The sequence below is a fragment of the Tigriopus californicus genome, chromosome 12 (assembly GCF_007210705.1).
Source record: "Tigriopus californicus strain San Diego chromosome 12, Tcal_SD_v2.1, whole genome shotgun sequence".
Taxonomy (NCBI): domain Eukaryota; kingdom Metazoa; phylum Arthropoda; class Copepoda; order Harpacticoida; family Harpacticidae; genus Tigriopus; species Tigriopus californicus.
In genome coordinates, this window is record NC_081451.1 from 4,973,240 (window position 1) to 4,986,705 (window position 13,466).

The 13,466-nt window shown below is 41.8% G+C and overlaps 2 protein-coding genes across 3 annotated transcripts in view; one reads left to right on the forward strand and one right to left on the reverse strand.

The window, feature by feature from the left end:
- LOC131892400 (uncharacterized) overlaps positions 1 to 13,466 on the reverse strand; it is a 49,325-nt gene that overhangs the window by 12,508 nt on the left and 23,351 nt on the right. Inside the window, exons 2-3 of one of the 2 annotated variants that reach the window (XM_059242254.1) lie at positions 1,618 to 1,901; positions 1,006 to 1,401 (exon numbers count right to left, since the gene is read on the reverse strand). The gene's annotated coding sequence lies outside the window, so the exon portion shown is untranslated. Of the gene's footprint in view, positions 1 to 1,005; positions 1,402 to 1,565; positions 1,902 to 13,466 lie in introns of both variants that reach the window. The other variant, XM_059242255.1, reaches the window with a different exon arrangement.
- On the forward strand, positions 6,135 to 11,040 carry LOC131892399 (uncharacterized). Its single transcript, XM_059242253.1, has 7 exons — positions 6,135 to 6,572; positions 6,649 to 6,884; positions 6,978 to 7,273; positions 7,330 to 7,605; positions 7,935 to 8,269; positions 9,996 to 10,511; positions 10,853 to 11,040. The coding sequence occupies exons 2-5, from the start codon at positions 6,706 to 6,708 to the stop codon at positions 8,267 to 8,269; spliced, it is 1,086 nt and encodes a 361-aa protein (XP_059098236.1). The 5' UTR covers positions 6,135 to 6,572; positions 6,649 to 6,705; the 3' UTR covers positions 9,996 to 10,511; positions 10,853 to 11,040.

Here is a 13,466-nt window from a genome sequence, read left to right on the forward strand (position 1 = left end):
AGAGCGGCTGCTCTGGAAATCAAATTGGAATTTGTGAAGGAGATCCCTATCCTCGGCCAATCCGGAAAAGCAGACAGCTAAAAGGGTGGGTGAATATCATCTTTCAGAAGAGTTGGCCACTGCGATGGCCTCTGAATAAAATTTGCCTGAGTCCACTGATTATAAGAGATTCCCGTGGATGCGATTCATCCATCCTTCTAGAACTCTTGAACGTTGAGTGTAATGGCAGAACAGCTTCATTGAAATTTTGGAGGAATGAATGCTAAATGTGTTCAATAGTCTTAGTAGCGCTGGAAAAGTGACCGNCTGTTTTGCACATTTGCCCGCCTCTACGCATTAGCTCTTAAGTTCCGACAACGAATTTGCTCTTTTGACTTGCACCAACCGTACTTCTGGGACATGGCCCAGGAGTAGGCAAAGTTTGACTACGTGATTGGTCTTTGACCTTGGAGAGAGTTATGAAGCTTAATTACATCGGAGTAATTCAGAATGATTTGGTTGCTTACTTCAAGTGGACGGATATTGTTATTTTTTGTGACTTTCTCTGTTTTTGAGCTTAGAAGGTGTGCACTGACCATTTCATTTGCTACTTCGTTTCCAAGATTGGCCAGAGTTTTGTCAGCTTTTGTCCTCATTTCTAATTTTTCCCTCAAGGCATTTCTTGCGACTTGCCATGCTATCGGGCGCCTGGATTGAGTTGCAAAACTCCTTCCAGGTCCTTCTTTAGGACGAGCAAATCTCCCCTTGAAGAACGTTACGTTTCATTTTATAGTCCAATTGATGACCTTCGCTAACGATCTGATCCTTTTTTCTTCTCGCAGAATTGCAACATTGTACTCGAAGTTTCCTTTTTTGTCATCTGTCTGCAAATTAGCTTGGATCCTTTTCTTCAAATTCTTCAACAACAAAAACTATGGAGCGCCCATTTCCGAGAGGGTTTTAAAAAAAATATTTGGAAGGCTCAATGCTTGCTTCTTGATATTGAATTAGTTCACAAAACCTTACCTTTGTCTCTTGGGTGGTTTGGATGAGCTTCCTTCTTCCGGTGGAGACTTCCTCCGAGAGTCGGCCACCACTTTCCGGTCTGATCCCGCTGTTCACCTCCCCCTTCTTCCGAGGCAGGAATTTCGACAGTTGTGATTACAGCTTCCACCTCTACCAAAACGGGAGCGTCCGCCAGAACAGGGGCCTTTCTTGCGGTGAACACCTCATCCAGGTGCTTCCCCTGTCCCAGACTTCTTCTCCTCCCTTTCCAAGGGAGGAGTGTCCTCCAGAGCAGCGATCACATTGGATTTCCGGCTTTGGTGGACCACACGCCATGGGTGATTCCTAATCGTAGGACTACTTTCGGTTGAGCCAGGGGTGTTGCTCTGCCTTTGATGGTGTTCCAGTAGATGCGGTCTGAAAACAAGATCATTTTTTCGAGGGCTATTCATGTCGGTAGTTTTGACTCTACCTAACGTGAAGGGTGAGTAATTTATTTTGGGATTCGAGGGCCCTCAGGGGCTTATCTCCACCCCACAGTTTCAAGCTGTTGCCGGTAAAGAACGCTGTCAGTAGCCCACCTTCTCCGAATTCACCCCGATTCTAGCTACCAAAATTGGTGTCGTTTGATACTTGTCTGGGCAATCATTTGGATGATTGCTTTTGAAGTTTCCTCATCACCGACCGCAATGAGGTCTCTTTGCTGGGACCCGCTTTGCCAAAGCCCATTGGTTTGAGGGGCCTCGCCTTTAAACTCCACCATAAATGACACCTTGTCCACGGACTTTGGAAGCCATTGATTTTGTTTGACCATGGGTTGATTTTCGAAATGTTGAATTTTAGCTCGGCAAACTTGTCACCGATTTTGGTATCCTCTTCCTCAGAGAAGTCGGCGAGTTTTAACGAAAACGGGTGATCTGAAAGATGAATGTTTCCAGAGCAATTGAGTTCTGGAACGCATTCTGATTCAGAGAGATATTGTCCCTCCTTACGATAAGATGAGGGCGGATTATTGGGAAAGAGTTTGAAGCCGTCCTTAACTGCCCCATACCTTGCGGCACCATTGGTTGCGTCTCACTAACATTTTGGGGACTTGTGCCACTAGCCAAAGTAACACCAGTACTGTTTTTGCTACCTAGCCAAGACCCAGGCTTATGGCTGGGCTTGAGCAGTGTTTTTCTTTGGATGTCAACAACCTGGATGGGCGCTACCGCAATTTAAATATTGGAAAAGTGCTACTTTTTACTTGTATCGCTAATGGTATGTTGGACACGAGTCATTCCAATTCTTAGGCTCTCTCCAATCTGGACGATTTAATCAGTGCCTTCCAAAACTGGACCTAGTGGTAGAAATACATTTTCAAGTTTTGACGGAAATTCCCAAACACATCTTGGCATTTTTCTGCTTCAGAAAACCATAGGCAAGAATTTTGATTTGATTGCTTTATGGAATTCTAGCCCACATAAAAAAGCCACATGCCCAAAACACATTCTAAAAATTAAAATGTAAATCGGGAGCACACTTAGTTAGCCCTGGAATATCAATTATGATACTATCTATTTCATCTCTACTTAGTCGCAAGCTATTTCGTGGTCAGATTTCTTCGTTTTTAGCCCCCAAATGCTCAGATCTATGGTTGTAATACTTCAAAAACATTTTTGGCAAGTGCAGCTTCCCATTTTTACGAAAACAGATCACCAATTTAACGTCTTTCATAGGTTTTAAATGTCAATATTAACTTGTTTAAAGCTTTTAAGAATTCTTTTCGAAAATGAAAGAATGTCAATGTTTCATATGGTTAAAGAAGTGCATCATCTATCTTGGCAATTGTTTCAATTGCTTAGGTCATTTGTATCTATTTTACTGCAAACCACGCCGGTAAAACATCATGAGACGATCCAACACCCATAAATGATTTTTAACCTTTTCGGCGTTTTGCGGTGTCATCTTAATGGTTCGATGTTCTGTGGTGTTATATGAAAACATCAAACCATCAATGACAGTGACATAGCGTTTGGTATGATTTTCGGTCATATATTTATAAATCTTATTTTGAATTGTTTTATTAAACCTTTCAACATCCGCATATTTCATGTCTGATTGTGGCAATCGATGTGTGATGTTATGATTATCCAAAAATCGCCCAACTCGAGCATTGGTAAACTCAGGACCACGATCAGTGAACAATTCTTGTGGCGGTGTTTGAAAAGCTTGAATCATATTTTCCAATGCCTTGACAGTCTCGTCACCCGTTTTTCTTTTCATAGGACAGCAAAATGCAAATTTGGAAAACATATTAATAGCCGTGAATATATATTTAATGTTGAAATTTGATTTACTGTAAGCGGTCATGTCCACTAAATCAGCTTGAATTTGTTGACGTTTTTTTTAGATATAATATGGATTTCTCACTCTTGGACGCTTCACTTCACGATGCATGGTATATGAATTGATTCCACCCATAGCATGTCTCATTTTTCGCACGCCCATGTTCTTGATATTGTTATACTTTGAAACTTTGCTTATTCCACTAAAGGATGCTGGTCAATCTGTCGTCACATAATTTTGATGTAAGTTATAATGAAACTACATGTTACGCTCATTAGATTGAGTCGAAAATATCTCCCTTGGTTATCCTACGATGTTGATATCGAGTATTACTCCGCTGTGGTTGTTGTAAATGGTTCATTTTCGATTTCTGAAATCTATTGCCTGTATAAGTTTGGGTTGAATTTACTTTCTTTTTTCTCTTTTTTCTTTTGACTTTTCGATCGACATCATTGTCGGTGTTGTAACTCATTTGTGATAATTGTTGTTTTACTTTTTGAATGGCTGAATCTTTGACATTGTCAATCGTAGATGACAAGTTACTTTTCAAGCTTTGTTTGACATTTTTCCCTTGTAGAACATCATCCACTACATTTATACCAGCCTTCATAGCTGATTGTTTGCCTGTCTCAATGATCAATGATGGGCTGGCGGTGATGAAAGCACCTTTTTACCGATATTGATCATTGTTTTAGCATATGGGGCAATCTTTCTAAAGATGGATGAGAGAATCGATCCAATGCCTCGTCCATTCTGAACGTTTCGTTTCCGATTATTAAACATGATGTGATTTAATTCGCATGAATCATTTCAATCATGCTGTGTACGTGGGGGATTTTTATGTTGGTTTCTGATATATCAACCGTTCTTTTCATTTTTTTCTAACCATTGCCATGCTCATGAACCTATTTAAGAACATGCTATGGCTCGTCTTGGGTTGTTTATTATTGTCATCATCATGGAACAAAGCAAGGGCTATGGTGGTTCAAAAGTTACTACGGGATCAATCGTGTCTGAAGACATTGATCTTTTTTCTATGTTGGATCCCGATCCTATAGTCAAGAGTGGGCGAACTGTGACAATTCATCCACTCTCTGAAAATGATCAGGGACCATTTCAATTTCATCTAGAACCTCAAGGTTCAGAACACTACCTTCAGCTCAAATTGATTCGATGGACAGGATTGGCTCAAATTAGAACCATGGAGGATGGTGTGGTGCCTCTGAGTGTGAATTTATTGGGTGTCAATCTCTTTCCAGCTAATTTATTCAAAACCATTGAAGTCTATGTCAATGATACTTTAATTACAGATTTGTCATCAGCATTGTCACCCTACCAGAATTATATTCAAACCATTTTATCTTACAATTAATTGGCTCAAAAGACACACTTACGAGGACAAATGTTCATCATGGATGAAGCTTTCAAGTTTGACAATCTCAAAGTATCGGGTGATGATAATGATGAAGAATTGAGTAGCGTCAATCAAGGTTTTAAAAAGAGGAGTACATTCTTTTGTGGGTCCAAACCAGTGGACTTTTACATACCATTATCTTCAGATTTTCTCCAATCTGATCAATTACTTCATCCTTCCGCTAGTGTAAAAATACCGCTATTACGAAACACAGATGAATTCATTCATTCATTCACTCCTTATACTAATAAAAATAGTGTCCGTTTAACGGCGCGCTTTTTCGGCGGGTTCCCGGGGCGCTAGGAGTTTGAAATTGGGTCGAGGTCCAAGTTGGCCCCAACACTCCATCGTATCAAGATTTTTCACTCACTCCTTTTACTAATAATCACCGAAGGACGGGCTAGCCCCGTTGTAAAAACCATTTTTGCGATTCCAAGCCCGCAGGGTCGTCCAGAGAGCGTCAAATTTGCCGCCCGCACGCGCCCGTGCTTTGTTCGCGGCGTCAAAACGGGCGAAGGATCTCTGCTCGCACCGAACTGAATGAGCTGAAATTTAAACACGACACGCCCACACGGGATGCGGATGTTCGTGGCTAGAGTGTAGCTTCCGCCGTTGGCCCGTTATAGGCGTTTTCATCGCGCCCGTGAAATGCTAGCTCATTTCCCTCCCTTTTTCTGTTTGGCTGTGTTGGGCCTCGAACCCAAAATGAGAACCCGCCCACGGATCAAAAATCCGAGGATACCAAAAAGACCGGCTTGCCTCACAGAGCATCATGTCCAAGTTTCAACTCGATCAAACGCATACAACGCCCCAAAAATGGGCGGGGAAAATGGCCAGTTTTCAAATTGAAATCAGACCAGCCCCACCACGAGTGCTTTCACGGCGAATTCTAGGAATAGAATGTGTTTAAATTTCAAGGGTAAGTAGCTGAATGGTTCACCTGCAAAACGCGTCTGCGGGCCGGGCGATAGCTCTATTCGTTTGGCCGTGGGGCCCGTGCAAAGTTGAACACGTCCGTCGTTCGAGTAGTCAAACGGACTTTCAGAGTCCGATTTTGGTACTTTAGTTGCGTGAGTACAATAATCTAAGATTGCGCCTTTTCCCGGGTAAATGGTCCGTGACTTTAGGTCCTTGAGGATAGAGCGCAATCCCACCAAGAATAGAACCATAGAATACGCGATGAAGTTTACTTCAACCTAAAAAAAAAATCCGCACCAGGTAACCCGATGTTGCAAGCCTATGATCAGATGATAATGCTATCTTTGAAGTTAACCCTAATGTCTAGCCGGTCCGATTGACTTTTTCTCAGCCTCCCTGTCTGTCCGTCCCGTGCGTCCCTCGATTCACGCCGTTGATTGACATCAGGAGATTGCCCAATACCGCGATCACCGCCATCTCTGTTATCACCGCCATCTCTGTTATCACCGCCACTAGCTTGGCCTACTTCAGAGTGTCTATGTCCCGTCCATCCCCCACAAAGTCAGCGATTCTCGGGATGGCTTCCGCTCTAAATCATGACAGCCCCGAAGTTGCCACGCCCTGTGAGGACCAAGAGACGTCATTGAGTGGCTTGAACTCAATGCCCTGCTCTTCCTCGTCCTTGTCGCCTCCTAATCTCGGCTCTGATCACTCAGTCCAGCGTATGGGGATTGGGAATGTGAATCCCGCTAATGAAGGGGGTGTTGTCCGTCGTGCCGGCTTCTCCTTGTTGGCTGAAGAGCCATCTTCTTCATCATCGTCATCATCATGCATTAACAAGTTCCATTGCGGTGAGTGTCGTAGAACGTTTGCGTCTCGCGTGTAGGCTCAAGCCCATGGCAAAACCAAAACTTGTGGAAAAAAGCTCGTAAGTCGCTGTCCGTAATCAATTTTATTGCTTCAGTGGACGAACTGATGCGTCATCTATATAACTTAAAATTCAGGAAAACCCGTGTTCCGCCGATCATGAACACCAGCCGGTTCACCTCCAATTCGACTCCATGGCTGAAGCCCTGAATTGGCGAGTGGAAAACCAGCTCGACCGATACTTTTCGTTCAAAAGTTGTAAAAGCACCAAGGGTCTACCAGGATCGTACCGTGTGATGAATTGCAACCGAAAAGCCAAGGATATCACCAACGACGCTAAGAAGTCGAAGAAAACTTTTCAATGCCTGGCCAAGTATGTTACACCTTCCATTTTACAGAAATTCACAGAAATTGTCAGAACTTTGACGACATAAAGTAAAAAGCCGATTTGATTGCTCTCCTACAGGGTCATTTTCAATCAACGAGAAGTATGCTGCTGCCATGATCATCAATCGAAAAAATGCTCAAACGCCAAACTTCAAGTGATGGTGTACGGCTGCTTGGCTCATTCTCATTCGCTGGAGAGGAGAAATATTCGGTTGTCGAAGAAGGTCAAAGATCAAGCAGTAGAACTCCTCACCTCTGGGATTCGATCGGATGTCGTGATTGAAAAATATCTGTCAACAAATGACCAAGACCTACATAGCAAGCCCGTTACCTACCGCGATGTGTACCGGATCAAAAAGACGTGTAATCTTGGGGGTAAGAAAGTTATTGCGGTGAAGAAAATTGAGGCTTATCCGTATTTTATTTCATAGGCTATGATGAGAAAGCTTCAGAGGTGAAAAACGTAATGAACTTGTTGGGTGACGTAGCTTTCCACGGTTTTAACTTTGGAAAGCAATTCACCATGTCTTCGACGATACCGGAAGAGATCCAAGAGAAGGTTGCGGAAACGTCCGGCTACTTCCTCCTTACTTATGCCAGTCCCGAAATGCTGAAAAGGTTTCGTGACCATTCCACGATTATCTCCATTGATGGGACCCACGGCACCAATTCTGCCAAATTTGTCCTCATTTCGGTTTTGGTATTCGGTGAGCATGAGTTTGCGCAAAATATTACCAATGTTGCAAAAAGAATGAAGCTGCATTGGCCATCGACCTGAATTAGCGATATTAATCCAACAATGCAGTACAAGCCGAAGCAAAGGCTCCAATAGTATGAAGAAGGTCATTGGTAAAGTGGATTTCTCCACAATCAAATCAAGAATTGAATTGCTTTAGGATGAGCTTGGATGAGCAAATCTGCATCATGCAACTTTCATTCAAACCTACAAATTAGTTTTTAACTGCAATTCGAAAAATAAACAAAAGTGAATCTCATTATAAATCTGGACAAAAGCTGACAATGAATTTCATTGCAGATCGTAGAGGAGAAGGCAGCCCGGTATTCCAAGCCCTCGTCGAGAATGAAAATCAGATTGTGTTCTCGGTTGCCTTGAGGGTTCTGAACTCTATTGCTCCCGATGCTTGCGAAAATGTGAAAACGGTATTAAGCGACACCAGCCATACCTTTATCAATTCTTGGAAAGAGATTATTAATCCAAACGTATTATGGAGCGTGTGCCATTGGCACTTGGAAAAGAATTGGGCGAAAAAGATCAAGAACTCGGACATGCTTAAGGACATTAAAAGCCTTCGACTAATGGCCGAGCTAGGCCCTTTCACCCAAAGATTGCTTAACATCCAATCGAAATAGGTGAGTCTTTTGTTGATGGGATACTTTTAGATTGATAATTATTGTAGCGAGAATAGGCCCCCTTGTTCAGTCATATCGTTCTTGTCATCTCTCAAATTCACAGGAAATGAGTTGGATCAGGCAGTTTGCTCAAAGGTTTTCTTTTCTTTGAAGGGGACTTCAATCTTCTCCATTTTAGGGTCCCTCCTTTTTATAATATTTGTTGCCCCGCGTCAAAAGCTTGAAATTACTGCCAATCTCTCGTCTTATGCTGATGCACAAATTTAGTTTTTGGTAGGAATGGCAAGATTTCAGTAGCCTGGCAAAGGACTCAGATCGAATCTACTCTTGGGTAACTGAGAGTAATGGTTTTTTTTTTGGATTGGATTTATTTAGGGAAACAGGTAGATCGTATTTGGTTAAGTTTTGAGCCTGCTAACCCACGGCAGCCCATAACCCAAGTGGCTTTTTTTCATGGGAGCCGATAACGCCCTCAGCAATGAGGATATCAGAGAATACTTGCGTGCCGTAGTGTCAGTGTTTTCATCAAAGCCATCACGAGGCAAATGAGGAGCACCCAAGGTGCTCAAACCACCCCCGGCAGGAGTAATATTTATCTATATTGCACTCGGATGAGTAAGCACGAGTGATTTCCTCTGTCAGATCGGAGGCCCACGATTTCAATGAGTTCAAGGCCGACATGTCAATATTTGCTTCACTAAGGCAGTAGTTCCAGGTCCAAGGGAAGAGAACCTTGGGCAAGTTTATGCCACTCAAGGCGCACTATTGGTAGACTGAAGTATAAAGACGCATTTCTTTTTACTTTACAAGTTTACTGGTTAATAATCAATTGGTGTTGGTTTGCAAAGGCAACTGTATAAAAGCTTTTCATTGCCGAACTATTGCCAAAAACCTATTCCAGTCCCGTTTTAATTAATGAGTATTTACAATACAATGTGGCCCTGAACTGAATGAAATTCCACTCAAGGACCTTCGGTCAACTCCTTTGAATACTCCACTCGTAGATAATGGAGGCAAAGACATTGAGCAGGTCTCATCAATGAAAGATTTGGGTGTAGTCCTCCCAAAATAATGGAAAGTTCGATGAGCATATCCAGTTGAAAGTTGGTAAGGCTTTTCAAATGTGTGGTTGGATATATTGCACCTTCAGAACCTTGCAAGTCCAGAGATAGTGTCATGATGCTGACTCTGTACAAGTCGATTGTTCAGCCGCATCTTAATATTCCTCGCCCATTTGGGCTCCAATGAGTTTAGCAGGTTTGCAAAAGATTCAACAAGTCCAAAGATGTTTCACTAGGAACATCACAGAATGAGAGAGCTCTCGTTCCTCGCATGGACATTCCACACGTCAGATTTGGCTTCGGGTGGTGCGAGTGAAAATCATACCTGAAAACGGTACTTGTAAAAGAAACTGTGTATTCAATACCAGGGTCACTCTTTGCATGTAATTTATTCAAGTTGGATTTTAAAGATCCATATGGTCAACACCCAAAACGCCTTTGCCATTTCATCCCGTCTAGTGTGTAGGGAAGCTCGGTAAGCCCTCCCTCTTCTCTTCTAATTCGAAGGAATGAAATGGTAATGCGTTCAAGGTGCCATGACCATACCGACTTTCTTCAAGCCTTACTTTTATAAGCTTCAGCTCGAAGAATGCCCCCGCAATTGAATAAATATCTATTATTGTCCAACACAGTCATGCTTGCTATTAACCATTCAAAATTAATAGGAAACTTCGGATGAAAGTGCCTCTTTGGTCGTACTTTACTACCAATTATGGTCCGGATGGAGGCAAGCGCCTTTGAATGCATGGGCCAGGCCATCAACGCTCGGTGTTCCTCCCCATAACCTCCACGTCGAGCGGTATTACCGGACGATCAAAAAACTTTTTAAGCCGCACATAACTTTGCGCGGTTCACCCTTGGTTTGCATCAAGTGAACAGGGATTCGTCCGGAAAGACCTGATGACCAAGAAGGGATCAGGGGTGTTGGATTGTTCTAAGTTATGGTTGAACTCAACAAGTGCCATCCATCTGAAGCCCAAATGGCTAAGTACAGCGTCGAACGAATTGATGAAAACTCCACAAAGATCATTGTGCAACAGCCAACAGAACCCCAAACGTTTACACAATGCGGAAAAATCGCTTTCCTTGTAACTCTGAATTGTGCTTAGTGCAATGTGAAAAGTGCCTAAGGACATGTGCGCTCATCGATTCACATGCACGTGCCAACGATATGCTTACAGGTAGGCGCATCAATCAACTTGTTTTTAGTTTGCCTTTTAACGGAGTTATGATGAACGAATTAGAGTTGGTGGATCTTGCTAGTCCTTGTTATATACATTGAATGTTTGTCAAAAAAAATCAAATCTGCCATGAAAGATGCTACGGGATCAATAATGCCTAAGTGTTCTTTTATCAATAGTCAGCAAATTGAAACATGATTGAGTCAGAAAAGATGAGATTCATTGTCTTTATAACTTGAATGAAAACTGACAGGTGCTCTCAAAGCCCACGTCAATCCTCTACGGTCACTAACTAATGTCTTCCAATTGACATCAAGTTATATGCTTTTTTATATTCACAGGAATCTATGTAAACATATACATATTTTGGCCTTATTGGAATTGGAGCTCCATCTGAAAACCTGAAACAGAGCGAGTGGTAACCCACAAGACGACGCCTTGAGCCTTTCTGAAGAACGCCTTGAAATGGAGCATGCAGACAGAACATTGAAGGGGATGAAACCATCGATCCAATGAACAATACAAAGGAACGACCGACATGGACCTGGAGGCCAGATGATTGATGGATGAAACCATCAATCATATGAACAACAATGAAGAAGAGGTAATCCTTCGTCTTTCACTTTTAGAGACAACAGATCATTATCTTCTTCATGATCTTTGTCAAACATAAAACAGAACACTAACAAATCTGCATGAAACATATTTCGGTCCTCCAACAACATTGATAGAAACAAAGTCGTAATGAAAGCAGACAAGTGTTTTAATTTTTTAATACTGAAATTGACCAAAGCATGTGCTTCCATTTTCAGGAAGTGCTCACATTTATAGCGAATGCAACAAAGCCAAAAAGAGGATCAAATCGATAACAAGTGTCTTGAAATCTGACGATTACGATTTGAAGGAAAAGAGAAGATTAATGGACGCGTCGAAATCCACTCGAGAATTTAATTAGTGCACCCTTTCCCTTAATCCCATTTCATTTCCGAGATTGTATAGAAAGCGAGTTCACGAGCGACAGAATCGATCTTTCTTTCCGAGCAAATCTGCCAAACCAAATTCTCTTGCCACTTTCAAATTGTCCGTCGCACCTTACCATCGTCCAACCTCATAATCTTTACTGTTTTCGAAGGTAACTTGGTATTATATATGAATGTTGATGATTAAAAAAAACCTTCATTTCAACTTATATCCCAGTTTTACTATGAAACAAAAAAGAAATATATAAATTCGTCACTTAAAGGCAATGAAAATTTCCACTGTTCTTGAAAAGGACAGGGTACCCAGCCGGTTGTTTCAGTCATGGAATGTACCTTTGCTTTCTGTCGAAGGTTGGATGTTCAATTTTTCCATTTTCTATCTATAAAGCCGCCGAAAGAGCCTTATGGTAGACCTACAAAACCGAAGTGATAACCTGAAGAAAGTTCTTAACTTTTTACAAACCTTTTGGGTCAAATTTCCAACTTTTTCACTTTTTGACGCTTTTTTTTTACTCTTACTCATTTTATTTATCTTTTACTTTTCATATTACTTTTTGGCATTCAACTGCTATTCTGGCATTGATCCAACTTTTCGTATATTCGTAACTTCGCACAACATGTTTTGCCAGTATGTTAGTTATTTTTTCGAGGTCACCTTCATTCAATACTGGTCTTAGATAGTTTCATTTCTCTTGCACTCAATCCTAGTGCCTTGTATTAAGGAGTGCAACAATAAGGTCAGGCACCATTGCAATAATTTTGAACTTTCAATTCTGTTCCAAAACATTGAGTCTACATGGATCCCAGATCCAGCCCGAACACATTTCTGCAAATGTTTGTGCGCTAAAGGTTAGCTCAAAGACTTAAGTTACTCTTCAGGCATCTTATCTTCAACACAGCAACGCCAGATTCAAAACTAGATATATTTATATACAATACAGATAATAGTGGCTTAACAAACTGGCAACAACTAGAGGTATCAGAAGGGTAGGTAAACCCACATATGGCACGTAGAACCAGAGAATATTGTATAAATGTTTTTGGTTTGGATCTGAGGCCCAGTAAACTCATTGTTTTGGAAAGTAATTAAAGTTAAGTTGCTGAGGTGCGCTGCTCCGCTTTCGTACTCTTCTAAATACAAGCCAGTCCTAATCAATCCATTCCTATCTAAGTTAAAGACAAAACGCATGTAAGGCAAGGTAAAAAAGGTCCATGATCTTCTTTGGATGAATCATGGTGTTGAGGATGGCATGGATGATTCCCTAACGCAATGTTCCAAATGATGACCACGCAACTAAAGTACCAAAATCGGACTCTGAAAGTCCGTTTGATTCGAGTAGGGCCTATTACACTCTATACAGTATATTACAAACCGTTGCCTCAAAATACGCCCCCAAGGCGGGTCTGAGCACAAGTGAAGAAAAACAAAAGGCCTACCTCGACGAGTAGAGTCGTTTCGTCACTGAAAATTTGCAAATCCGTCCAGTTTTGCCAAATCGGTCGTTCGTGTATGGCCTACACTCTATACTGGGGTGAGTGCATCAAAACAAACACGTTGCCTCAAACCACGCCCAACCGTTGTCGGTGGCAAAACTAAAGTAAACCAATTAGGCTTGAATTAATATTTCAAGTGGATTACACTTTTAAAATCTTTAAATCGGTGCATTGTGGCGAGAACGGCCGTTCATATACAGGCTCTGTAGGGCAATCAACCCATGGAGCGAAAAATGGTCATCGAGCAACCAATGGTGAGTGCCCTGACACCATCTTTTGGCACTACCAGCGCCGAACCATGGGTTCCACAGAACTTGCAGAAAATGAATGGGTTGGAAATAAAAAGGGTTATGCAATGAACGGTTATTTTTTGAATAATCGTTGCTTCATAGCCGAAATGGGTCCATCTCGAGGTACATTTCCGTAGTCACCAAAGTAGCAATCTTAACTTGATATTTAAAGATTCACTTCTCGTAGCTTT

Bases quoted from the DNA above. Each gene is read 5' to 3' on its own strand.
- LOC131892399 (XM_059242253.1), top strand. From the start codon at position 6,706: ATGGCTGAAGCCCTGAATTGGCGAGTGGAAAACCAGCTCGACCGATAC. The intron at 6,885-6,977 runs GTATGTTACACC...GCTCTCCTACAG, and splicing joins ACTTTTCAATGCCTGGCCAA to GGTCATTTTCAATCAACGAG. The intron at 7,606-7,934 runs GTGAGCATGAGT...ATTTCATTGCAG, and splicing joins CATTTCGGTTTTGGTATTCG to ATCGTAGAGGAGAAGGCAGC.